Source organism: Myotis yumanensis, unplaced genomic scaffold, assembly GCF_028538775.1.
Source record: "Myotis yumanensis isolate MYYU_CA2020_CCGP unplaced genomic scaffold, mMyoYum1.0.hap1 SCAF_16, whole genome shotgun sequence".
NCBI classification, from domain to species: domain Eukaryota; kingdom Metazoa; phylum Chordata; class Mammalia; order Chiroptera; family Vespertilionidae; genus Myotis; species Myotis yumanensis.
In genome coordinates this window covers 42177144-42204922 of record NW_027223767.1, presented here as the reverse complement: position 1 = coordinate 42204922, position 27779 = coordinate 42177144, and the positions used below count along the sequence as shown (strand labels likewise).

The 27779-nt window shown below is 40.0% G+C and overlaps 1 protein-coding gene across 5 annotated transcripts in view; it reads left to right on the top strand.

Annotated features, from left to right (window-relative positions):
* KAT7 (lysine acetyltransferase 7) overlaps positions 1-25948 on the top strand; it is a 32838-nt gene extending 6890 nt beyond the window's left edge. For 3 of the 5 annotated variants that reach the window (XM_070394747.1, XM_070394745.1, XM_070394746.1), the window contains 11 exons: positions 537-776; positions 5403-5485; positions 10280-10378; positions 12604-12714; positions 14388-14579; positions 17975-18064; positions 18291-18431; positions 19482-19575; positions 22783-22929; positions 23328-23434; positions 24296-25948. In XM_070394747.1, the coding sequence (XP_070250848.1) occupies positions 537-776; positions 5403-5485; positions 10280-10378; positions 12604-12714; positions 14388-14579; positions 17975-18064; positions 18291-18431; positions 19482-19575; positions 22783-22929; positions 23328-23434; positions 24296-24397 (1406 nt within the window). In that variant the 3' untranslated portion in view covers positions 24398-25948. Of the gene's footprint in view, positions 1-536; positions 777-5402; positions 5486-5819; positions 5922-8775; positions 8866-10279; positions 10379-12603; positions 12715-14387; positions 14580-17974; positions 18065-18290; positions 18432-19481; positions 19576-22782; positions 22930-23327; positions 23435-24295 lie in introns of all 5 variants that reach the window. The other 2 variants (XM_070394743.1, XM_070394744.1) reach the window with 2 other exon arrangements.
* The last annotated feature ends 1831 nt before the right edge of the window (positions 25949-27779 follow it).

The window sequence follows — 27779 nt, the reverse complement described above, 5'->3', positions numbered from 1 at the left end:
GGAATTGAACCTGTGACCTTTTGGTGCACTGGACGACGCTCCAACCAACTGAGCCATGTTGGCCAAGGCTGCAACTCCTGACTTAGAGTTTGGAATTGGAATTGTTAGATTACCAACAGCTAGCTCAAGAGTCAGGTCTATTCACACTTTCACACCAAGTCTGTTCAGTGTCATCCAGAAAGACAAAGCATTCTCATTTGTCTTCCATCCTGTGTATCTCCTAGAAATGGAGTGGGATGGTAATGCTTTTAAAAAATTTTTTTGTATTCAGTTTTGATTAGCCATGATTGAGGGCTTAGGAGAAACACAGATACGTAAAATGTATTAGGGAAACTCCAAATTTAAATTTTAATCAGAATTTAAAGTTGCACAAAAGGAACAATGTTCATTTTTTTGTTCTTCATTTAGCTTTTGTAGCAGCTAAAAGTTACTGGTCAAATCATAGAAGATCTGGGAAGACCATAAACACTTCTGAATAGTAAACCTCTAACTAAATGAACCCTTTTCACAAGTTCTACCAATTGCTTTTATTGTAGAAACTAAAAATACAGCTGATCATGATGAGTCTCCACCTCGAACACCAACTGGAAACGCACCTTCTTCTGAGTCTGACATAGATATCTCCAGCCCCAACGTGTCTCATGATGAGAGCATTGCCAAGGACATGTCCCTGAAAGACTCGGGCAGCGACCTCTCTCATCGCCCCAAGCGCCGCCGCTTCCATGAAAGCTATAATTTTAACATGAAGTGTCCTACACCAGGCTGTAACTCTCTGGGTAAGTGTGCCCCAACTTGGTGACACCCTGTGTTCTGTGGTTCTCTCTCCCTCCAGAATTAGAATCACCCAGAAATGTTCAATGTTCCGTTGTGATCTAGCTTCTTAGGCTCTTCAGTGGCCACATGCTCAGAGTAACAATGAATTGCCCACTTGAATAAAAGCATTTCTGCTTCGTGGCCTATTGTCCATAATAATAGATCTGGAAATTAACTGTGATACACTATTCAGTTTAAATTGAGAGCTTTTCCCATTGGCAAAGTCTCTCCTTTTTCTAGCAAAAATGAAACAGAAGACCAGTTATTTTCCAATATCTCATTGCATGGTACATGGTATAAGCTTAATGAGGATTAATAGAGTATAAGCTAGTGAAGAATAGTGGTGATAGGGCCATAGCTGTTAAATGAGAAAACAGATTACTTATCAAGAGGCAATTAAACTAAAAGACTACAGATGAAACTCTGGACTTTTGTGACTTCAGTGGTTTTTGGTCCTGTGGCTTTGTGTATTTAGTAAATACAAACTAGATAAATATTTCTTTCATATAGAACATTTTATTGTTTTCTTCTGACAGACTTTGAATCCTTACGGAGGGATTCCTGTCACGGCTTAAACCTTATTTGTACTCTCTAGGTGAGCTTAGGTGCAAATGTTAGACTTAAGCTTTTGTCTAGAGTTGGAAGGTGCTGGTTGGGAGATAAGGGGCCTTTCATTACTCAGATTTAGCCTTTGAATGTGGCTACCAGGTTCAGGAAAAAAGGTAGACCAGAGTAAGTCGCTGTTATGCAGGCTACCAGTGCATTTTTCCTAGTATTTTATTTATCTGAATATATTCCTGATTTTAGCAGCAGTTTCTCAAAAAAAAAAAATTAACCATAAAAATGCATAAAATAGAGCAAAAGTTCCTCTGAATGCTGTAATAATTATCATTCAAGATAATTGTTTCAGGCCTAAATCAATTTCCTTGGGATAAATAATGAAAAACTAAGAATAGGTGTCATCATATAAACCCCAGTACAAGCAAGAGATAGCTAATGTACTTTAAGAGGGTAAGGAAATCTGCTAGTCACTATCCATGCATCCCTAAATTGTACTTTTATTTTATATATACTAGTAGTGGCCCGGTGCACAGATTCATGCACATTGAAAGGAAATTAATTAGAAGAAAGAGCTTTATAGTGAGAGCTTTATATGTATCAAGCACATGCGAGTCAACGTTTGTTTTTAAATTGCCAGTGCACATCATGTACCAGTCAGTCGGTTGGTTGGACCAACAGATGGTCGGTCACAGCCTTTTTTATATATAGATGTTTAACCAGTCATTCAGTAAATACTTATTGAATATTTGCCATGTGTCAGATACTTTTTAAAGTTCTGGTGATGTCTGGCGGGTGTGGCTCAGTGGTTGAGCATTGATCCATGAATTGGGGTCACAGTTCAATTCCTGGTCAAGGCACATGCCTGGGTTATGTGCTCAATCCCCAATAGGGGGCGTGCAGGAGGTAGCCTATCGGTGATTCTCTCATCATTGATGTTTCTCTCTCTCTCTCTCTCTCTCTCTCTCTCTCTCTCTTTCTCTCTCCCTCCCTCTCTCACCTTCCCTCCCTCCCTCTCTCCCTCTCCCTCTCCCTTTCCCTTCCCCTACCTCTCTGAAATCAATAGAAACATATTTAAAAGTAAATAAAGTTCTGGTGATATAGTTGTGACTATGTCTAAATCCCAATACTCTTGGAGGTAGCTAACTGGGAAAGGCAAACCAGATAGCTACGTATATTCATTAACTAGAGATACATGCTATGGAGGAAAATACATAGTATGGTGTGCAAAGAGGGTAGAATATTGTTTGTGCATGGGCACACACAGTAGATTAGGGAAAGCCACTCTGATACCTTGACATTTGAGGAGAAACCTGAAAGAAGTGAGAAAGAGCCATATGAGTATCGGGAATAAGTGATAAGCTTAGAGGGAACAGCAGTGCCACAGGTCTGGGGCAGGAGAATGCTTAAGCAATGTGAGGCGCACTTCAGGGCCTTTATGCCTGGGGCAGAGTGACCGGAATGGAGAAGAGGAGATGAAGTCAGAGTAGGGGTCTAATTGTGTGTTCGTTATGCCCAGGGCTTAGCCCCCTTAATGAGGTAGACCAGAGGGTAAATAGAGATGTGCTGGGTCAGAGGAAAGTTTATTTTGACTTTTGGTTTTATTTTATTGGCAGAGTTTGAAATGTATGAACCTGAGCTTCCAAAATTATTCTTGATCCTGTTCTACTCTTTATCATAGGCAAAGCAATGGCATTAACTTAAAAAAAATTTTGGTGTGGAAGTATTATGTGCCTGTGAAAAGTTAAAACCCTATAAGAGGGCTTGAAGTACATAAGTATAAATTCTTCCTTCATATGCCCCAGATATAAAGCTACTGTTGGTAATTTTTATGAGTGCTTCTAGTTAGTTTCTATACATAGAGTATAAGCACACGTATATGTACACATATTTCTTTTGTGTTGGTATTCATAAAAAGGAAAATACACAATGGTTGGTTTGACATCTTGGGTATTTTACATTATTAGCACTTAGAGGATACAGAGCATTCCATTGTATTGATAGTTCATAAATTACTTAAATTGTCCTATGTTGATTGACATTTAGATTATTTTTCATTTTTACCTATTTTGATTAGTACTGTAATGGATAGCCTTGTATGTGTGTATTTGGTGTTTTTAGAAAATCTGTTGGATAGCAATGGCTAGGTCAATAGATCAGCTGTCCTTTTAAAATTTTTAATATAGACACATTAAATTAGTTTTAGTTTACATATAAAGCAAAACATGAATAATTTACTCAGAAGTTATAAATGCACAGTATCTAAAAAGGCTTGCCGTAGCAGTGATACTTTAGATTTTATATACTGTGTTTGACCACTGGGGGTAGTTTTTGTGCCCGATATAAAAATGTATGGATTTCTAAAAATTATCTGTCTATCTACCTATCTATCTATCTATCTATCTATCTATCTACATATATATACATAAAAGGCTAAGTGACCGTCCGACCGACCGTCCAACCGACCGTTACATATGATGCGCACTGGCAATTTAAAAATAAACGGTGACTTGCACATGCGCGATACATATAAAGCTCTCGCTGGCGCCAATCGCACGCATGTGTTTCAATCTGTCATTGTCTATCAGGAATTTGGTTGACACTTCTATTATAGAGAAAGGGCAAATAGCGATATTAAAATATTTCTTCTAATTAATTTCCTTTCAGTGTGCACGAATCCATGCACCGGGCCACTAGTATTTTACAGTTCTTGAGAAATGACTGTCTGTGTATCATATATTCCCATCTCCCTGAAAACTTGGACTATTTTTGCCCTTTAAAGCTTATTCTACAAATCATGAAGTAATTTTTTAATTTCTTTTTTCCCCATGAAGTATAATTTTTTAAATTCCAGTGTCTCATTTACACAAAATTAAATGTCTTTTTTTATGAAAGAAAGGTAAAGATATCCATAGATAGTGATTTAACTTAGCCAATTTATCTTTTTATGCCACTTGCATTCTCTCACCATCCCTCTCAACCTTAGGTGTTTTATAAACTTTTGGTTGAGATGTTTAAAAAGGAAATAATTTTCAATTCCCTGTATGTTTTCACCACATGAAAAATAGAAAAATGAGGAGATGCCCCTTTAGGTAAAATGAGCTTTTTTGTATTGTTATTCCTAACATTTTCTCCTCATAAGAGGGCCTTGTGCAAACTGCCTGTTTAAAAGTTTGATGATGGAAGAAGCCTAAATCTTTTTTTTTTTTTTTTAAATATATTTTATTGATTTTTTACAGAGAGGAAGGGAGAGGGATAGAGAGTTAGAAACATCGATGAGAGAGAAACATCGATCAGCTGCCTCCTGCACACTCCCCACTGGGGATGTGCCTGCAACCAAGGTACATGCCCTTGACTGGAGTCGAACCTGGAACCCTTGAGTCCGCAGGCCGACGCTCTATCCACTGAGCCAAACCGGTTAGGGCAGAAGCCTAAATCTTTAAATGAAACCAGCCCCACCACCCAAATAAGGAATATATTTAATTTGGTCCAAAACTATCAAATATATTTACTTATATGAATAGAAAAGGCCATTTCCTTCTTCATTTTTTATGTTTCTGTTGATTATTGAAAGAAGTTCATCAGGTAGGATAAAATTGCATGATATGAAGTACACTTGTTACCTTATGACTTGATCAGTTTAGCATAGGAAAATTAAATTCTGCCAAAAGAGAATATTCCTGCTTGTGATTTTGTGCCTTTATTATAAGTATATGGCTTTATGACATTTTGCAATTTGAGAAATACATCATCAGAACAGAAGGAATTACAATTTATATTGAACATACACAGGTATCCTCAAATATTGCCACATTCAACCTGTGGAAGAAAAGAATTTATTGTGGGTGCAACTCATAGTCCTTAGTAGCACTTACCTCTTTTGGATTCAGTCTGTCTGATTCAATCTGTTTGACCAGACATATATTTGATAAAAATTATATGGCAAAGAACCAGGTTTGTTATGGAGAAAAACAGCACTTTCTAAGCTTAAATATTCTATCTTGAAATTAAGTTTTCCCCTCCTTTAACAGGACATCTTACAGGAAAACATGAGAGACATTTTTCCATCTCAGGATGCCCGCTTTATCACAACCTCTCAGCTGACGAGTGCAAGGTAATTATGTTCTCGTTTATTCAGCATGTACTTATCAAGTGCTTACCATTTGCCAGGCACTTTGCTAAATAGTGGAGATCCAGTGTGGACAGTTGGCAAGGTTCTCCCTCTTAAATTCTAGTGGAGGAAACATCATATAAAACAACTGTGTTTTTAAAAACAATAGTTAATTAAACAGATAAAATAATTAATTATAGTATGTAATGAATGCTTTGAAAGAAATTAACAAGAAGATTATCTATGGAATATTTGGAGCATCACCTTCTAATGCATTATTTTTCTTTCTTTCTTTCTTTTTTTTTTTTTTAATATATTTTATTGATTTTTTTTACAGAGAGGAAGGGAGAGGGAAAGAGACCCAGAAACATCAATGAGAGAGAAACACCGATCAGCTGTCTCCTGCACACTCCCCACTGGGGATGTGCCCGCAACCAAGGTACATGCCCTTGACCGGAATCGAACCTGGGACCCTTGAGTCCGCAGGCCAATGCTCTATCCACTGAGCCAAACCAGTTAGGGCCTAATGCATTATTTTTCATTGAAAGTTACAAAGACTTCTAGGGACCTTTTTCATTAAGTGCTGATTTGCATAAATATATGGTCTCAATATTTATGCATTAGGTTCTCATCTTGTAAATCTATGAAGACATTTTGCTTTTAAAAAAGTTTTCATAATTTTTTTCTTTCTGTGGAATAGTCTTCCTTTTTGTTACTCTCAGTCACATCTACTCTTGGCTAATTCTTATTTTAAATTCTTGAAAAATGTAGTCTTAAATAACTTTTGGGATTTTAGCATAATGGATTTAGAAGTAGAACCTAAGATCCTATTTTATATGTTTCTGTGTGGGTTGCTGCTATCAAGGATGGGACCAGAAAACTAACTATGGGAAGCAAGAGTTGAGAATATTGTTAATTAAATGGTTTGCTTGGATACTATTTGGACAGGTTATCCAAGCTGGTTAAACCAGAGTATTGATTTGTGGTTGTTATTTTGTTAATAAGTTCAGGGTCCCAGGTTTATTCCTGTCTGAGGCAGTTGCATCCTGAGAAAATTAGATTCCCCAGCTAACATTACTTCTCCCTGATTCAGGAATTTTTTCTCTTATTTACAAGTTGACCACAGGATGGAAAGTTTCCTTATGTGTTCATTCTTGCAGCAACGTAGTATACTGCCAGTGCTTACATGGATTTTAAGGTTGAGGACACTTGTTTTTTTTCATTCCAATTCTCTTGTATAACCAAGGCAGTTTCTTCTGCTCCATGTAAGAGTAAGTGGCAGGTCTTCCCATTATCTTCCCATTATTAGTCTGAGACCAGGTCAAAACGGGAGCAGCTCTGCCAACATCTGCATCAAAGCTGACAAGGCATTATGTGCTTCTTTCTCTGAAAATAGCTGTGATCTCTCTTTTTTGAGACTTGTCTCTACCTCTTGTTTCTAAACAGAACGATCTGATACTGTCAATGGTTTTACATAAAAGTCTTCCTAAGCTATAACTTAAGATTGTTGGCCTGTAGCAATATGAGCATGTTACCTTAGCAATTTATTTTTTAAAAATAAAAATTTCAGTAGTGGAATAAAATTCTGAAGAAAGGAAAGCATTACTTGAATTTTTCCTCTTTCAAGGGGAATCAGGCTCAGCATAATCCATCTTTACCACTGGAACATGTGCTTGGAGGATCAGGAGAATTTCTGAAAGATACATATATTTTTATTATATTTAGAATCCCAAATGGAAAGATTAGACTAATTCCTCACATTTATTCAAAGCTCTAACATTTTAAAAATACTTGCATGTATATGATTACTCTAAGTGTCCTGGTAAATGATTGCTCTCAGTGATATGACCATTTTTATTCAGTCCTAGATTTCTGTGACTGCATGTGCCAGACACTGTTGTTGGTATCTAAGGATTCTGTGAATGAGATAAAAGGCTACTGCATTCAAGGAGTTTACATTCTCATGGTGGGAAGCCAAATCAACATATAAATTACTAAGTAAATAAGAATTTAATAAAGTGATAAATATAAGAAACAAAAAGACTACAGTCATTTCAGAAAGTGACTGCCTTGGGGGTGATGAAGGGGTGTGGCACTGCTTATGCTTGGGTCGTTAGGAAAACCTTTTTGAGGTGTTGGCATTTGATCTGAGTCATGGGTGACGACAAAGAGGCAGTTGTGTCAAGATGTAGGATGAGAGAGCTTAAGTAGAAGGATGAGCAAGCACAAAGGTTGTGAGGTGGAGACAAACTGTTGGGTTTGAGGGACCAAAAGTTGGCCACTGTGACTGGAGCATGATGGGAAATGAGGAAGCCGGATCCAGATCAAAAGGACCTGTAGGTCTTGGCACAAGGGGTATATTTGTATTCTGATGGCTGTGGGAAGCAGCTGGAAGGCTTTATCAAAGGGGTGATGTAATTTCATAAACCCTTTTCAAAAATCACAGCTTGCTAGTGTGTGGAGAATGGACTGGAGGGGCCAAGAGCTGACGCAGGGTAGACTAGTTGGAAGGCTGCTCCAAAGTTCAGGCAGTAGGCAGTGGCCTGGGCTGTTGTTCTGTCAGTGAAGATAGTTAAAATTGGTTGGATTCGGGATATATTTTGGAGGGAGGCAGTGTAATAGACTTGCTGATGGGTTCGATGTGAGGTGTGAGAGAAAAAGAATCAAGGATGACATTAAAGTTTTTGACCTGATCATTTGTTTAGGAAGTGTTGCTCTTTATTGATGTAGGGAAGATTTGGGTGGAGCAGATCTGTGGGAGAATGTCAGTCTTCTGTTTGGACCATGCTGAGTTTGACTGTTGAAGTTGAATAGGCAGTTGTATATGAGTCCTCACTTACCAGAAGATGAAAGTGAAACTATTGGAAAGATGATATGATTTGTCTAAGATAACATGACTACATAGTTAAGTTTCCATATAGACTTGACCCTAGGTATCTAACATTTTCTCTGTACTTCTTCATTCTGTTCTTGCACTTCCTCTTTCTTGCACTGTTTCTTTTTAATTGTACAGTGGAAAGAGTCCAGGCTCAGAGTCATCAATTAAACTTCAAATTTTTAGTTTTATCATGATTTAGTTGTAATTGTTTCACTTCTCTGATTCTCGGTTAATGGCTGAGATAATGGAATGGAAGCTTGCCTTATCTATGTCTTACAGATTTGGTGATAATAAATGTGAAGACCTTTGAAAGTAAAAGTACCACATAAATTCAGGGGATTTGTTCTTGTATTGTTTGCGTTAAGTAAACAGTTGTAGAAGCAGGTGGATTTATTGACGCTGTTGATGGTTGCAGGTGAGAGCACAGAGCCGGGATAAGCAGATAGAAGAAAGGATGCTGTCCCACAGGCAAGATGACAACAACAGGCATGCAACCAGGCATCAGGTATGGGCCTTGTTAAAGCTCTGGCCATTCCCAGTTTGAGAGCCAAGTTTTGGATATGCTCTGCCCATGACTGTCTTTAGGTATTTCATGCCTCTTGTTTCCTATGGTATTATGTCTAAATAACTGGTCTTTAGTCAAACTCAGAATCATAATTGTTTTTCAAATAGTAAATTTTCATGAAACCAACTTCTACATCATAAATGAAGGAAGCATGCAATTTATAACAACAACAACAGCAACAGATAATCCTGGTTATTTGAAAGATTACACCTGCTGCTCTATTTCCTCATTTTGCATCTACTTTTTAACCCATTGTAATTTACCTTTTACCTTCAAATGCCCCCACTCTGCTAGAATGTTTCCAAGCTCACCAGTGACTTTTCCTCAGCATTTGACATTTGTTGCTGATGTCGTTTTTTCTTCTAATTCTCTCTTCCCTTGAATTCCAAGATGCTGCTTTACCCTAATCCTTCTGCTTTTCTGAACATTCATACCCACTGATTACACTTAATTCCTTGTTTCTCCCTGAATGCCCTTGGTCTTTACTCTTGCTGGTTTTCTGCCCAAACTCTATATTCCTATACCAAGAAGAAATTGTATTTACCCTTCAAGGCCTTGTACAACTCTCAGCTGTTGTAGAAATTCTTCCCAAAACTTCTACCATTAATGCATTTCTTCTTTATGCATTCCCACTGTAATGTTCTCAGAATGTTGTTTGGCCTTGTCACATATTAAATATATATAGCTCACCATGTGATATCTGTTTTTGAGGTTAGGTTATAGGTGGATAGCAGAAGAAGCATGGCGATGAGGGAGAAGTTTGGCTTTGGAACCAAACAGGATTTGAATACTGTGATTCTTTCACTTTAGCAGTGTGGTCTTGGACAGGTCAGCTAACTTCCCTAAATTTTATTTTCTTGTTAATAAAAAGGAGTGACTAATACCTACCTAGCAGGGTAGTCAGCTAAATCATACATCTAACGTCCCTATCCTCAGTGCTTGGGGGATAAGCACTCTGTAAATGGTAGAGTTCTCTTTGTTGTCTATCTTTGGCTCTATTCTTACTCAGTTTTTAAATTTTTATGTCAGTACTTGTAAAGCGGTAAGCTTTCAATAAATGCTTATTGAATTGAAATGACCTTTCTTTTACTACTTTTGCTTTGGTGGAGACTTCCATCCTTCCTTTATGTTCTGTTTGGGTTAATATCAAAATAAGTACATTCCTGAACTCATATTAACTGACAGGGCACTCGATTTGGATGTTAAAATTGCCAGTCATTTTAACATGGTGGTTGTAACGCATCTGACATTCCCACGCCACCCCTCCCCAGTTGGTTGTTACTTTCATTTTGAAACTAATTACACAATGCGTTTTCTACCTAGCTTGCCAATTTTCTCCTCTTCTTCCTTTTAGGCACCAACAGACAGGCAGCTGCGATATAAGGAAAAGGTCGCTGAACTCAGGAAGAAAAGAAATTCCGGGCTGAGCAAAGAACAGAAAGAGAAATACTTGGTGAGAAAAAGTTAACTATTTAATTAGCATGAACTTCTTTTGGTTTCTAAGCTTCTGTTTTTCAGATTTGTTGTTTGGTATTCTCTATAAGTAGAAGGACTGTTTTCTGGCAGTTAGAGTTTACTAAAATCCCCCAAAACTGGCTGTTATGAGTGGAAACCGGAGGTCTTCCAAAAAAAAAAAAAAAATACTGTTAGAATTTAGATGAATAAAAAAGTTCAGTCCTCTAGTTGTTAACTAATGAATGCATAAATAAGTGGAACAACAAATTGATGTGTCTGTCTCTCTCTCTTCCTTCCTCGCTCCAAAATTAATCCATCAGTAAAAAAAATTTAAAAACATTTTGCATAACTTTAATTTTTAAGTAAAGATTTACTTTATTATAAACCTATTAACAAATGCTTAACTACTGAAAATACCAAAAAAATAGAGAAGAAAAATTACAGTAAAAATGACCCTCCAAAATATAACATTTTGGCATGTGATCGCTCGGTCTTTCTTTGATGCATTTGTGTGTGTGTGTGTGTGTGTGTGTGTGTGTGTGTGTTTTAATTATTTCATGGAGGTGGAATGTTTGCTTATTTAGTCCTTAGAGTAGATTATTAAAAGTATGGTTTGTGATTACTTAGGCAGTCAGCATGGCGTCACTAAGACAAAAATATGCCAAACTGTATTTACTTTTTTGGTGGTCTTCACTGTCTTGAAAAGGACTTTATGAATAAATGGAGATGGGCGAATGTGAGATGAGTTGTGGGTTGTGGGGTGAATTTGAAGCTAAACACTCCACTAGACTGTGTGGGGTGTGTTGAGGAAGGACCCTGCAAGGTTGTATTCTTCTCTTTGTATTGTTCAATGTTTTTATCTACAAATTGGGTAGAGGTGTAATGGTATGGTAACACATAATGCCACTTATTGAGTGCTTGTGCTAGGCACTGTGGTTATGTTGCTCCCATAATCTGTAGCAAAGATGGATGGTGTTTCACCTATTTTATAGATGGGAAACAGGTTTAGAGAGCTAATTCGCCAAGAATCATACAGGTAGAAAGAGTGTCTGCAGTAAAAGTTCCTGAAATTTATCTTAAAAACATCTGCTTTCTATTGTTTGGGTGAGGTTATTCGGACCCAACCTTCCTGGTGAAAATGCTGGATAGGATTTTTTTTTAAGTTAAAAAATACAAAGTTCATGACATTAGAATAATACTTAGATGTAGTCCAAATTAAAAAAGATATACATCAGCTGGGCCCAGGATAACCTTAAGAAATTTTACTAGGCATACAGGTACTGTTGAATGGTTTCTTCTTGTGCTAATATATGTGTGAAATCTGTAATGTTCTTCTTGGGATGAGCCATTCACTCCTCCTAACTACCATCATCTTCTATTCTCTGGGTGGGAGGTGGAGTCTAGGATGGAGTGGGAAGGGCTAGAATCAAAGGTTTAAAAGGGAAGTTCCTCTTGTAGGATTTCTTTCCAGTGAACGGATACTTGTAGTGAATGCCATGGTAAGGTTTGATACTTGTTTAAAACTGGATTATTTTAATGTTTCTAGTTTTCTGACTGTTTCCTCTTGTTCTTGCTTAGTATTTAGTAAAATATTTTTCAAAGGGGCTAGCTAGTTTTTCATACATACTTCGGCTGGAGTTCTAAAGTGAGAACATGACGGTGCCTTTGGCGGACAGTGTAATGATGGCGAAGAAGTTCAAGGGAAAGAATTTACAGAACACTGTTTCATACAGCTGCCCTTTCCTACCTGCAAATTCACCTTTCAGTCTAAAATCTCAGACTCTAAGGCTTTGAGATTTGTTTTTTTTGTCTTGTTTCCAAATGAGGGAGTTTCCACCAGGGTTTCTTCCAGATCTCAGGATTCTAGGAATCTGTGGTGCTTTTGGGCTTGTTATACTTATTTATACTGTGGTGCACGTTTTCAGAGGGACAAATGGGGAGGCATAGCATTTTTATCCATGAGGTGCTCATTTAGAGATAGAGAAGAATGAAACTCCCTTTTGGAGAGGCGGTAGGAGCATTTTCTTTCCAGATTCACCAGGGTGCGTATGGGTGTCTTCTGGCATTAACCTACCTGATAAATAGTATGTCTGCCAAATCCATGGTGCCTAGGGTAATGCTTGGCATATGGTAGGCATTAGAAAAAGTAGCTTGGCATCGATTGAAATGAAATAGATGATGTTCTTAGAAGCAGAGAGTCTCACGCTCTGGTTGTTTTCCTAGGAACACAGGCAGACCTACGGGAACACGCGGGAACCTCTCTTGGAAAACCTGACGAGCGAGTATGACTTAGATCTTTTCCGAAGAGCACAAGCCCGGGCTTCAGAGGACTTGGTGAGTAGTAAGCCTCTAGCTGAGGACCATTTGTGAGGAGCAGTTCGCCCAAGAAAAATGACTAGTGATCAGTTAGATGGGAATTGATGTACCTTGCTGCTTGAATCCCTTTCCCCTTCCCCCAGCTATCCTTACTTGAGACTGTCTGCCTTCCCATTCATATTTAAAATTAATTACCCCTCCTCCCTCCGCCTCATTTCCTGATGACCTGTTTGGTGGAGGTGGTTAGCTGAATAAAACAATAGGTACCCCCCTTGCCTCTAGTAATTTGCAATTCTGAGAACCTGTGGACTGGGAGATACCCCGCTGTACTCTTAAACTGGTACTCACCTTTCCAGGGGTGCCTCAGCCCTTCAATACAACTGTAAAAGAATAAAAAGAATATTGAAGAGGGATAATGGAAAAGGCTGTTGTCAGACATTTTAGACTTAATCTTTTGACAGATCCAAGTTTTACAATTAAGCTGGTTTTCTGTTCTGATTTTTATCAACAGTTAACATTTAGTTTTGATACTGTCGGCAGAATTTTCAATAAGTTTGCTTTATGAAAATTGTGATTGATTAAATGGATTGAGGGAATCTCTGTAAAGTAAATCTCTTCCTCTCTTTTTTGTTTCTTTACATTTTATTGAATACTTCATTTCAAAATCCTGATACGCTTGTTGAAAGTTTTGTAGGTGGCAAGGTTTGCTAGTTGCTCTTGGCTGGGATGGGCGGCTTTGCTGGTTTTCTCTAGGTGTACTCAGGAACCAGGGCATTCCTAGGCTAGCCTTTCTCAATGCTCTATCTGGTTCTGCTTTAAAATCCTATAGCCACTGAGTGGTGATAGATATCCAAACATATTTCTGCTTCCTGAACTCCAGATTTCAGAAGTAAGCACTGTCCATGTTTCAAAAACCATTTTTTAAAGGACCTAGGTTGAGAGGGTGGGTATATGTCACGTAGATGTACATAGGGCTGGGAATATGTAAAGCACATTCTAGATAATTTTTTTCTGTTTAATTTTAGAATGTCTTATAAAAGGTGGGGAGTTTATATTAGTGGTAGATTGCCTTTTAGAATTCAGTTTGGTTCAAACTGGTAAGAACACAATTTTACCAGAGACTTGTTCTGATGTTCAAGAGAGGAGACCCTAAGTGTTGTACGTAGCGGAGAAAAGCTGTTTTCACTGGGACCTATACTAACCCTTCCTTATTACTCTTGGCCATGTCACCAGCCCTCTTTAGTGAGTTTCTCATGAGTTTAGAAGCCAAATGTGTCTTTTTTTTTCATAGCTTAGCATGATGGTGTGCACATAACTTTACAAAAAACAAGGTGATTATAGTTGACATGGGTTTCAACTCTGCAGGTCCATTGAAATGTGAATGTTTTTCAATAAATATTAAAAATGTATTTTCTTTTCCTTATGATTTTCTTAATGTTTTCTTTTCTATAGCTTACATTTGTAAGACTACAGTATATAACATACTAAAAACGTGTTTATCGACTGTATGTTATCAATAAGACTTCCGGTCAACACTATACTATTAGTATTTATGTTTTGGTGGAGTCAAAAGTTAAACGCCATTTTCAACTGCATGGGGCGGGGTGTTGGTGACCCTAACCCTCCATATTGTTCAAAGGTGAACTATAATTCTAAACCTCTGTTGACTTTTGATTTCTTCTGTACAATAGGAGAAGTTAAGGCTGCAAGGCCAAATCACAGAGGGGAGCAACATGATTAAAACAATAGCTTTTGGTCGCTATGAGCTTGATACTTGGTACCATTCTCCCTATCCTGAAGAATATGCACGACTCGGACGGCTCTATATGTGTGAATTCTGTTTAAAGTACATGAAGAGCCAAACGATACTCCGCCGACACATGGTAAGTTGTCTGGGTTTCATGATCATGTTGGCAGTAAGCAATAGGATCTCTAAATTTTGACATGTGTCTTCATGACAATTATCTAAGCACCTCTCAGTGGTCCACAGGAATGGGATAAAGGCATAGGAAAGCAAAAGCCACATGAGGGTGGTGGTACACAGCCTGTGGCTTGGCTGGTGCTGGGTGGCACTGAAAGCAGCCAATGGTTTTTATCCACATCCTATCATACACACCTCCCTGTCTTTTTTTCTTGCTGCTTGCTCTTTTCCATTGTTCTTTTGTAGATGGATGACCTCTGCCCTTAGTTTTTAAGTGTTGCAAATTAGATGAACATAGACTTCATTAACAGAATGGGTCCTTTGGGGCCTTCTGAAGTTGTTTAGTGCTTTTTTTTGTCTCAGAACATCCTTCTTGTAGGAATAAAGATTTGAATCTGATTTTATTGTTGACAAATATGCTTATTAGCTATTTTGCAGCTTTAAGCCACCTTTCTTTCCCTAGTTGTGGAATTAAAGTCTTAAAGGGACTTTCTGCCATGGAGTAGGATTGAGGAAAGGGTAAGGGACAGAGATGACTCTTTCAGACAGGGAAACCTTTCTTTTATCTTGTTTCTATTGTCATAACATAATTTGGCTCTAGGCCTTTTAGGGTGTCTCTCCTTCCCCTTCTTTATTTTCCAAGGTTTCCATATGGTGAACCTCCATAATCCAGGTTTCCCATGGTTTCTGTTCTTATATTCTTCTCCCCAGTGTGGTGATAACTTTCTTTGTGTGTGTTTCCGACTCTGAAGCACACAATCTATAGCATTGTGGCCCAAAACCACTCCTATGAATGAAGCCCTTCAGGCTCTGGCACACTTGACTTGGGGTGAGAATAGAGTGCTGGAGGGGAGGTGATGGGCAAAGACTGGTGGGGACACTAGGGCACAGGGGAGGATGGTGCTGGGTGGACTGGTCTCCATGATTGTAGACCATGGAGATAAACTAAAGTATGGTTTTGCTATGTGAACGTAAGGCTGCTATTTTTATTGATGTGAACTGCTTACCATTTTTGCCATTTTTTTCTTTTTGTTTCTGGTTATTTAGTGGCACTAACCAATAAAACAGCCAAAGGGGGCAAGAACTAGTAATAGGTGGAGAAAACAGGGTCTGGATAAATCTGAAGGTCAAGTAAACATTCTGAGTTTTTGAGGATCTCTACTGTATTTTATGAATTACAAAAACTAAATTTCAGGAAATAAAAACCTACTTTACCTAGTAAGCCATACTTCTGATTCCTATTGCTTCAGGAATAATCATTGAATTGGACCCAGTTTGGCTTCTGTTTCTAAACTAATGGTGTTAGTTTGTCTGTTTTTGGGAAAAGCCACATGAGTAAAGCGGTGGTGGTGATAGGGACAAACTATAGATGAAACTTTTTCAAAGCAATTCCAATTAATATTTGGATTTGCATGTGACAAAATAGGTCATGATTCTTAAGTTGACCAAAAGTCACAATAAAATATAATGGAAAATGTTCTGGATATGTACATATGCTTTCTAAATGTATTTACATAAAATCTTTCAAGAATTCACCTATTTATAGCAGTGATTTTCAACTGGTGTGGTGCAAGAACTTTTTAAAACATACAGTAATTGACTATTTAGTCAGAGGCACTGACATCTTTCCCCTTAGATTGTGAAATACAAAAAAAGACAGGCAACACAATAGCCGTCTGTCCAGTGTGAATGCTCTGTCTTGAACCATAAACATATAGGTCATATAATAGCGCTGCATCTTATTGGTCAGGTTGCATAATAAGTTTGCATCTGATTAGTTGATTGTTTTTTAAGAATAGTTTGTTGAGCCCTAGCTGGTTTGGCTCAGTGTATAGAGCGTCGGCCTGTGGACTGAGGGGTTCCAGGTTCGATTCCAGTCAAGGGCATGTACCTTGGTTCGGGCACATCCCCAGTGGGGCGTGTGCAGGAAGCAGCTGATCGATGTTTCTCTCTCATCCGATGTTTCTAACTCTCTATCCCTCTCCCTTCCTCTCTGTAAAAAATCAATAAAATATATATATATTTTTACAAAGAATAGTTTATTGATTTTTAGAGAGAGAGGAGGCGGGGGGCGGGGGGGAGAAATGTGAGAGTGTAACATTGATCAGCTGCCCTCTAAACACCCCCAATGAGGGATTGAGCCCACAACCTGAGCATATGAGCAGCCTCGGCATGTGACTTGACCAGAATTGAATGGGCAGCCTTTTGGTGCATGGGAGAGCACCCAACCAACTGAGCCACACCAGCCAGAGCTGATTGGTTAATTCTTGGAACCAGAAATTCTTATAAACAAGTGTAGGCCTGATTTTTTAAAAAAGTAACCTTGGCCGTAACTGGTTTGGCTCAGTGGTTAGAGTATTGGCCTGCGGACTGAAGGGTCCTGGGTTCGATTCCGGTCAGGGACATGTACCTTGGTTGCGGGCACATCCCCAATAGGGGGTGTGCAGGAGGCAGCTGATCGATGTTTCTCTCTCATCGATGTTTCTAACTCTATCCCTCTTCCTTCCTTTCTGTAAAAAATCAAAATATATTAAAAAAAAAAAGTAACCTTGGAACAAAAAGGATAGGTAATTACAATCAAAACTATACCTTTTTTCTTTTTGTCAGATTGGTAAAAAATATACTTTTTGGCATGCTGCAGAATTTTAGTAATTAGTTTATGTGTGCATGAGATGGAAAAGGTTGAAAATCCCTGATTTACAGCAATGGCTGACGGGCTGCTTTAAATCTGTTAACGATTGAGAGTAAGGAAAGGGGTACCTTGTGCCCCCTTGTGGCCAAGTGCCCTGCTGGCGCTGCTGGGGGCCACCCTCCACCCCAGCTTCCTGCTGCTCAACCAAGCTGCCTTGCCCCGCCCGCCCCCCCCCCCTTTTTTTTTTTTTTTTGCACAGAAGGATTTGCTCCTATTTCCTTATGTAACAAAGGGGACACTTGGGGGCAGCCAGAGAAGTTATTGGTAAAGGTGAGAGTAAAGCACTCTTATCTTAACAACTCTAAGCTGCTTGAAATAAGCTGCTTAAGGATTTCCTGTTGTTGCAAGGCATTTTCTAATAAGCAAGGCTATTTTTATTTATCTGGCTTTTATGTAGTAGATGGTTTTAATCTCCTGGATTAAAACGATGCCAGAATATAATCCAGAAAACTTACTCGAAACTGCTAGAAAATATCATAAATATATTACAGTGATTTAGAAGCCTTAAATTGTTATACTGAAAACATCTTGTTTTGCTGCATGTTCTCAAGTGTGTTCAGCTACCTGTCATCTCCGCTGACTAAAATTGTAGTTCTTTTTCGCTTCTGAGCAGCAATCTTGCTGGGAAGGTTTGTTCCCCTGATGTCAGTTCCATTCTCTTGCAGGCCAAGTGTGTGTGGAAACACCCCCCTGGTGATGAGATATATCGCAAAGGTTCAATATCCGTGTTTGAAGTGGATGGCAAGAAAAACAAGGTAAAAAGTGGTGACCTAAGAAAGTGGGGTGGTTGTACATTGACAGGTTTCAGAAGGAATTTGTTTTGTGTCCGTCTCACCTTGTCAAGAAGATAGAACTCGTCTGTTGGCCAAAATACATACTTTCTGCTTCATTAAGTATAATGGTCTGATCTGTAATTTTAGGCCTTTATCTGATAAGTTCAGGAGTCACTGGCCCACACATGAACTCTTTTTCTGCTTCCAGATCTATTGCCAAAACCTGTGCCTGTTGGCCAAGCTTTTCCTGGACCACAAAACATTATATTATGATGTGGAGCCCTTCCTGTTCTATGTCATGACAGAAGCGGACAACACTGGCTGTCACCTGATTGGGTATTTTTCCAAGGTCAGCAGGATCTGGAGATTAAGAAGCTAATGGTCGGAGCAGGGTGATTGATGTTGGCACTGGGAACGCAAATCACTGACAGGAAAAGGTCATATTCTGGATAATGATGACAGCCCTTCCCTTTTTTAAAAAAGGAAAATCCATATCAAAGATTGTTTAATGAAAATGTGCCATTCTTTATTAAAAGCTTCTGGTTTATTCATTTCTGGACTTGAGGGTTAGAGATGCCTATTAATTACTGGTCAGAGCCCTGCCTACTAACCCACAAGCCCACAACTTGTAGTCAAGCCAACTCTCCTGGCTTTGCCCTCTTCTGTTATTAGCTGGAAACCAGGAGTATATTCCTTTTGCCATATTTTTTGGGAAAAAGACTGGGTTCTTCCCATGATAATGCCACAGTGCCTTTAAAGACTCAAAGCCAGAATGTGTTTATGACTTTTTAAGATGACAAATTTATTAAAAACATAATTCCCATACCATACAATTCACTCATTTAAAGTGTACAGTGATCTTCAGTGTAGTCGCAGAGTTGTGCTATTTTCATTACCTCAGTAAGGAAGCCCGTACCCATAAGCATCACTCCCCATTTCCACTCAACGCCTTCCAGCCCTTCTGTCTCTGTCTAGACATTTTGCATAAATGGAATCCTACAATATATGATTGGATTGTTTTTGACCTCCTTCCAGAATGGGGACTTACTGTTTGGGATCTCTCCCTTCACCAGTAGCAACCAGCCCCCTTTTGAGAAATTGCTTTTGAAGGGAGCTGCCCTAGCCTGACTCTGCAGTCTAATCCGATTGGCCCTGCTCTGTGACTATAAAGAGCCGAGAGTCAGCCCCCTTAAGAGAGACTGGAGGTCTCCGAGCTGGGGAAACTCTGGGGTGAATGGCTTTGGCCATCATAAAGAGTGCGTAACAGCTGTGAGCTGGACAGCCACTCCCAGGACTGGTTAGCCAGATACTTTGCAAGCAGCCTTATTTTGTATCTGTGGGACTGCTGACACCTTTAGTTTTAAACCCGTATGACCTGCTCATCTGTTCTTGGTTTTAGGAGAAGAATTCATTCCTCAACTACAATGTATCCTGTATCCTTACTATGCCTCAGTACATGAGGCAGGGCTATGGCAAGATGCTCATTGATTTCAGTAAGTGAAACTGCTACGCTCCGTATGGCAGGGAACATGTGAATGTTGTCGTCTTGTCCCGTGGTCCCTACAATTCCTGGCTTGTAGCCTTTGTATACTGGTATTAAGTGAACGAGTAAGTCGGCAGAACCTGAATATCATCAGTTGGCCTGGTACACATTGAATACAGGACCCTGAGCTTGGTAGGAGACTAGAGGAGAATAAAGTGAGGTTGTTAGGATGATCCCAGCTTGGGATTTATGAACAGCACATAGATGCATAAGACATCAAATCTGTTCGTGGGTGTTAGGGATTTCAGTTTTGTAAGGGCTTTTCTAGAGGCAGACTATATACCTGATAGAGGCTTTGGGGCTCATTAATTGTGGCTTCTGTATTTGGGAATTTGCCTAGTACCGAGAACTGTATTTGTAACCCCAAAATCAATACTCTTAGCAGAGTATTGGCAGCAATACTTTTGCTGCCATTTGTGGATATGTGTGTAGCAGCAAAAAAGTCACCACACATTTCCATCTGAGGTCAAACAGGTGCCTTGTTTCAGCTCTCTCAGTATAATCAAGTGTTCTTTCAAGGGTCTATTAGTGTCATATTTTTCATGTTTTTGTTGCTGATTTTAAATGGCACCTAACATAGTGCTGAAATACTGTCTAGAAAGGCTTTGATGTACATTACAGAGAAATATGTATTACACTTCATTCGGGATAGGTTATTGTGCTGTAAGTTCAAAGTTACTGTATCAACAATATCTATTAAACAAAGTGTTGTTAAACAGAAATACGTAAAAAGGTTACATACTGATTGGTTGACAAAAATGTGACCAGAGGCTTGTAGGAACCTAATTCTATTTTCCTAGGAGCGATGATTCAGTATTTTATAATTTAGTGTTCGCAGTGACTTTTTAGAACATAAGTACAGTGAATAATGAGAATCAACTGTATCTTATTGCGTTCACTGTCATTCCACGTGCTTTAGTCAAAATTAGAATTATAGGGGGGGAGATTACATATTTTTAATGGGTAACACCTATTACAAGAATGATTTTTATGGAAATTTTCAAACATATACAAAAGTAGAATAATCTATCTATATAAAAGCTTAAGCAACCAATCTACCTGTCGCTATGATGTGCACTGACCACCAGGGGGGCAGATGCTCAGTGCAGGAGCTGCCCCCTGGTGGTCAGTGTGCTCCCACTCGGGGAGCGCCACTCAGCCAGAAGCCAGGCTCACAGCTGGGAGCCGCTGCAGCAGAAAGCGCTGCTGGCTACCAAGCAGCAGCAGTGGCAGGCACAGCGGGCCGGGATAAGCAGGAGCCATGCGCCACCTGGCCCCTGTTTGGGCTTCTCCCTGGCCTCCTGCTACTTCGGGCACTGCAACATCCCCAAGGGGTCCTGGATTGCGAGAGGGTGCAAGACAGGCCAAGGGACCCCACGGTGCATGAATCTTGGTTTACCTATATTCCCAAATATAGGTAAATTCCCAAATTTTTGTTCTTATTGTTACTCAGATCCAGATAGATTTGATATATTGGAATTGATAGGTGTGACTTGTAAAACATTTTTAAACTGAAAGTTCCCACTCCATCTTTTTTCTTTGCTATTTAGTTGTTGCAGAAAGCAGGTTCATTTTCGAGTATTTCCCAGACTGAATTCTGCTGACTGTGTCCCTATAGTGTTAAATGGTAAATGTTTAGATAGAGGCTTCTTGAGATTCGGGTGTGTCTCCCCCCCCCCCCCCGCACCCCCCCAACTACTTCATGGGTGGTACTGAGAAAATCTGTTTTTTTAAAGCAACTTTACTGAGGTGTTATTTACATGCCATACATTCATCCATTTTAAATGTAAAATTCAGTGATTTTTTTTTCACTACATTTAGAGTTTTGCAATAGTCTTCACAATCCAGGTTTAGATTTTCATCTTCCCCTCCAAAAAATCTCATATTTATTAGCAATGATTGATTTCGCATTTCCCCATCTCACCAGTTTTAGCATCTACTAACCTACTTTTTTAAAATCCTCACCCAAGGATGTTTTTGTTTTTGGGTTTTTTTGTTTTTGTTTTTTAAATGTGATTTAGAGAAAGGGGAGGGGGGCGCGAAAAACATCAATTGGTTGCCTCCTATACATGCCCCAACCAGGGGTCAAACCTGCAACCTGGGTATGTGACCTGACTGGGAATCGAACCTGCAGTCTTTGCTATATGGGATGACACTCCAACCAACTGAGCCGCCAGCCAGGGCTAACCTTTTTAAAAATACTTTAAATTTCTTCCCATTACAGTTGACGTAGTAGTTTCAGGTGTACAGCATAGTTATTAAACATTTATATAATTACGAAATGATTATCTCAGAAGTCTAGTACCCATGTGACACCGTACATAGTTATTACAGTGTTATGGACTAATCTACTTTTTGTCTCCATGAATTTTCCCATTCTGGACATTTCATATAAATGGAAGCATATAGTCTGCTCTTGTCTGTGTGGCTTCTTTCATGTAGTATAGGTTTTCGAGGTTCATCCATGTTGTAGCATGTATTAGTACTTTGTTGCAAAGACTTTTTATAGCATTGAAAGAGAGCATGAATGACTGATGAGAAACTTTCTTTCTTAGCTCTTCATCTTTAGAGGTATCTCACTGAAAATCTTTTTAAGGTAATTGAATTACATTAAGGGAAGGCAATCTCAGGACTACTAGATCTTCAGAAAAATTCATCAGGGCTTTTACCAGTTTATTGAAGGACATGGTAAGCATATATATATAAACCTCCAAGTGAAAGATGCACAAGGCAAGGTATGAGGAAAGAGTGTAGTAGCGCTTTCATGCCCTCTTCAGGTATAGTTCCGATAATCTATTAAAGTTCAAAACGTGAAAAATAAAAGCTATGTCATGAAATGGCTTCCCATCCCAATTCTTATGTATCCTGTTCCCAACTCACACCTACAGATAACCATTGCTATTAAAGTTTCTATTAGTCTTTCAGAATTTTCAGTGTCTATTAGAGTAAATGCAAATACACATTCTTCCCCTTTTGCTTATACAAAGGCAGCATATTCTACAACAGCTATATAGTATTCCACTGAATGAATGAAGTTGACTGAACTCTAATCGGTACTGCGGAGTACTTCCATACAACTTCTTCCATATTGGCACACTTTTCTCTTAGGATGGGATATGGTGTTGCTAAAAAAGCCTGTGTGTTTGTTCCCTGGCAGGTTATTTGCTTTCCAAAGTGGAAGAAAAAGTTGGTTCCCCAGAACGTCCCCTCTCAGATCTGGGGCTCATAAGCTATCGCAGTTACTGGAAAGAAGTGCTTCTTCGTTACCTGCATAATTTCCAAGGCAAAGAGATTTCTATCAAAGGTTGGTTTTTGACTCTGGAATGGTTGTTACCCAAGATGTTAACTCCACTGAATATTTTAACTTTTCCACTTGGCCCTGTTCATGCTTTGTAACCTGCAAAGATAATGCCCCATTCTGTGTTTTGTCTGGACCTAACAGGAGGCCCACTGAATGGGTCTTTGAACTTGATTTCTGTAGGGGCCAAGAGTGGTTTCTTGCTGTAATGTCTATCTTTTGTAGTTATTTGGACTGGTCAAATGAATGCTTCATAAACTTTTTCTGAGCAGGTTGGGTTGAGTATCAAATGCTGCAACCATCTGGAGGTCATTTGCATATCCTGTAAGGGGGAGGGATTTAGGAGGGGACTTGATCAGGGAGTCTGCATTTTGGCCAGGTTCTTAGTAGATCTTCTGTTTCAGAAATTAGCCAGGAGACAGCTGTGAATCCTGTGGACATTGTCAGCACTCTGCAAGCCCTTCAGATGCTCAAGTACTGGAAAGGAAAACACCTAGTTTTAAAGAGACAGGTAAGTTTTTATCAGCTGCTTGGTCATTAATGAATGTCCCTGGAAACCTAAACAGCAAAGTGGGGCCTTACTCACCCTAAGGGAAGGTAACCTTCCCTTCTTAAAGGAGTTTGACTGTGTGCACCTTTTTATATGGACTCATTTCTTTAGCGTGCTTTGATGCCTCCATCGGCTTATCCTACCTTATCCTATCAGAAGCTTTTGGTAAGCTCCTATCTCATTTGGATGGCACTAGTTAAGCAGCTGTATGTTGTACAACACTTCTAGCATTCAATAATTTTCTTAGATTGGAGAAAATCACTCATCTATAGAGTGGAATGAATAAACTCCAGGGCTTGTGAAAGTGGTTTTAAATTCCTTCCAGAAAGCTATCTCAAATCCATTTTCAATTAAAAAATATATATTTTTTTTATTGATTTCAGAGTGGAAGGGAGAGGGAGAGAAAGATAGAAACATCAATGATGAAAGAGAATCATTGATTAGCTGCCTCCTGCTTGTCCCCCATTGAGGATCGAACCTGCAACTTGGCATGTGCCCTGATGGAAAATGGAACTGTGACCTCCTGGTTCATAGGTTGATGCTTATCCACTGAGCCATATAGGCTGGGCCATTTAAAATATTTTTAGTTGACTCATATTTATCATTAGGGAAGATGAATAATGATTTTCAGCTATTACTAAGGCTGTAGTAGGAAGGATGGATTCGCTAGTAAAGCATTTTGTAAGTTAAAGATAATTTTTTTACACCTTAGTATATTATTAAACCTTTGGTGATTCCTTCTTTGCTGACAGTCATGTTGGAATTCATATATAATGCCATTTTAGTTTAATGTGTGTAATTTTTCCCATTTTTCTCCTCTAGGACCTGATTGATGAGTGGATAGCCAAAGAGGCCAAGAGATCCAATTCCAATAAAACCATGGATCCCAGCTGTTTAAAATGGACCCCTCCCAAGGGCACTTAAAGTGACCTGTTACCTGAGCCAGCGAACCCCAGCAGTAGGAATCCGTACCCTAGGGATCTGTCTGTCATTTCTGTTGCTCTTGTGATTGGCAAGTACAGTATCCTTTGGGAAGGCCATCCCCCTCAGGACTGTCCTGGCTCCGACCTTCATGTACACTGCAGACGCTGGTTCTGAGGAACTGTTGTTTCGGCCTCAGTGAGGTTGCCCGGATGGGATCTATATTAGACTTGAGCGCAGGTCCCTCATAGCACTGACCCAAGGTGTTCTGTTTGGTCCTGTCCCTGTCCAGTCACCGGTTCTCTCCTCATGCTCTCTAGCCCCATGAGGTTGTGTTGTGTCTTCTAAACTTGTAATAGTGCTTCTTGCTGCCTGGTCGCCAGACCTCCAAATATAGTTGCCACTGCCGGGACCTTTCCAATTATTCCTTACATGTGTGTTTTGGACGGGCAGGGAAGAGGTAACACGTGTGTGTGCTGGGAGGGGTCCATTCCTTTTGGGTTTCATCTCACTTTAAATATTTTCCTCCATTTTTATGGAAAGACTTGTTTTGATCAGTGTCAGGCTGACCAGAGCCAAATCCTTTTGAAGCTTCCCCCAGGGATTAGTCTTGAGAACAGCACATCCTCTATGCGAATGAGATGGAGAGAGGGAAGCGGTGGAGATTCTGTGCCGAGTTCACCTGTGGGCAGTGGGCCATGTCTTGGTGGAAGGGAATGAATGCTTTTTGCCTCACCAGAAAGTGCCCAATAGTAAATGTTTTCCCCCCTCCTGACTCAGTGCCCCCGTTATGTTTGCAGGTGCCAAAATAATTTCCCATTCTCCCTTTTATGCGGCATGTTGACTGGTTCATTAACTGCAAAACCATTTCCACCAGTACCAGTCTGATGCAGCACACCTTTACTTCACATAAGTTGCACTGATTTCTGTCTGAACATCCCCGGAGAAGTGGAAACTAATTGAAAGTATCTCCACCCATGACTCAGCAAGGCAGAATGGCCACCCCGCCACGGTTTGCTTCTCTCTTCAGCAGTGCCTCACCTCCCTCTAGGCTCAAGTGCTTATGCTCATCCAGGAACTCCTCCATTTCCTCTCTGGGATTTGCCACCGTCCCCCTCTTCTCTGATCTCCTATCTTTGGTGGTATTTAAGTGAAGGAAGAAATGCTCCCTCTAATTTCTCTCTAGCCCATTATAACCTGCTATTTTGGGGCAGCTTTTGATGTGTGACATGTCACCCTTCCCAACTTGATCGCCTATAACACTGCTGTCTTCTTACGGAGCCCTCACCACAATCCCGACTCTGGTCATTTGTGCCTTTCTCTTGTCATCTCTGTACACTACTTAATATTCACTGTGGGTTGGGGGGAGCTCATTTTAAGCATGTTCAGTGGCAGCTCCCTGCCAGTTTCAGTGTCACTGTTAAAATTTATCCAAAAGCAACTTCACTGGGGGTTTTCTTAAAGGGTAAAGGCCTTTTACTGAAGCTAACCCTTCCCCACATGTGGTAGAATGTGCTGTTCTATATCTACTCAATAAAGCATGTTCTCTGCTTACGTCTGTTTCTCCCAGGAGCTCTTATTACGAAATGGTGCGGCTCACCTGCTACTAATAGGAAATGCACTTGGGGTCTGTTTTCTCTAATGATAAACTATCGAGGGGTGTGGTTTGTGGCTGTGGGATATCTTTTCTCTGTGATGCAGCCTATCTGCAGAGGTATGCTTGCTCTGAACTTGTCCAGGTGGTGGAATAAATTCTCTGCCTTACTTTGGTTCCAACTAATAGGTATGTGTAGCAAGGACTAGTCAGTATTAGTCATTTTTTCATGAAGCTCATTTTCCTCTGATTTCAAGGGCAAATGAATGAGTAGGAAGTTAGGATAGATGGGCTACAATTAACTGATGCTTGCGGGAAGGTGGGAAGAGGTGTCTCCCTTCTCATCTCCAGCTCATTAGCCAATAGTGAGCTGTATCACCTCTAATCATTGACTCTCTCAGGCTGCATGATTCCTGAAAGTAGCTCTGTTTTCCTGCAGCGTTTACCCAGTGCAGGGGAAGGGCGGTTGGGCACTTGTCTCTGTGATGGAAAGGAGGAGCGTGGGGTTTGTATTTGCTGGGTGGTTTTGCTCACCATGGCCAGTAGTGGTGAGAACCCATCCCTGCGGGCAGCTAAGGGTCCTCCTTTGCAAAATTAAGAGTCCTGTGTGCCACTTACGAGGGCTGGAGGGTCGCACAAAGAGAAGCTTAAATAAAATGACGCTTAACATTTTTCTTAGTGTATGATGTGTGCCCAAATCTCACTGTTCTAGATATTTGCATCAAAGGGAAATTATGCTTTCACATTTTGAGACAACTGAAGTAGGTATTATTGACCATGGGAATAGAATGGTGAGAGGTCAAGGCACTTGAAGCTTTGTGCACAGTCCGGGTCCCCAACCTCTACTGATTGCCACCCCCCTTTCTTTACATAAGGATACAGTAAGTTCTCACTTCACATTACCAATAGGTTCTGCGCCTTTAAGTGAAATGATGTTAACAAAATCAGTTGTACCATAGCTAATTGATATAAACAGAGTTAAGTTCCTGCCGCATCTCGTCAACTTACAACAAAATGACATTGAACGAAATGGTGTTATTCGAGGACCTACTGTAAAAGGATTTCTCTGGTTTAAATCACAAGTATAGGAACAGTGTTAAACTTTCTTGTCAACTGGTAGGAAAACCGTATCCCCTCTGACTCCTTTTTTATCTGCACGAAAGAATCTCAGCTGCTTAGGCTCCTTCGTTAGAAGAGCAAGTCTGGCGTTATTGCTGGATCTGGCTAATCCTCTCCTAGTTAGATTTCCTTGCTTTAGCCACCGGCTCCCATGCTTCTAGTGGCTTTCACTGCAGAAAAAATAATGGAACTGGTGAAAACTCTTGGACAAAGGATGTTAGTTGATTCTGTAAGCAGCAGGTGGGGGCCAGAGACCTAACCCAGGAAGTAAAAGCTGTGCCCATTCTGGCTCTGCTGCTGATTTAGGAATAAACTGTCTAGTGAACCTTCCCTTTACGTGGTTTCCTTCGGTCCCTTTTCCACGTGAGAAAATTGCAGCTCAGGTCTTGCTGCTGAGATGCAGGAACGGAATGAGAGCCCTGCTTCTCAGATTCCAAGTTCCATACTTGACAGTGAGTGCTGTCTGGTAGCCTCTGTTCCTGGCTTCCCATTTCTCATCAGGGAGTAGAGTCATTTAATTTTTAGCATGGCCGAAACCAGTTTGGCTCAGTGGATAGAGCGTCGGCCTGCGGACTGAAAGGTCCCAGGTTCGATTCCGGTCAAGGGCATGTACCTGGGTTGCGGGCACATCCCCAGTAGGGGATGTGCAGGAGGCGGCTGATAGATGTTTCT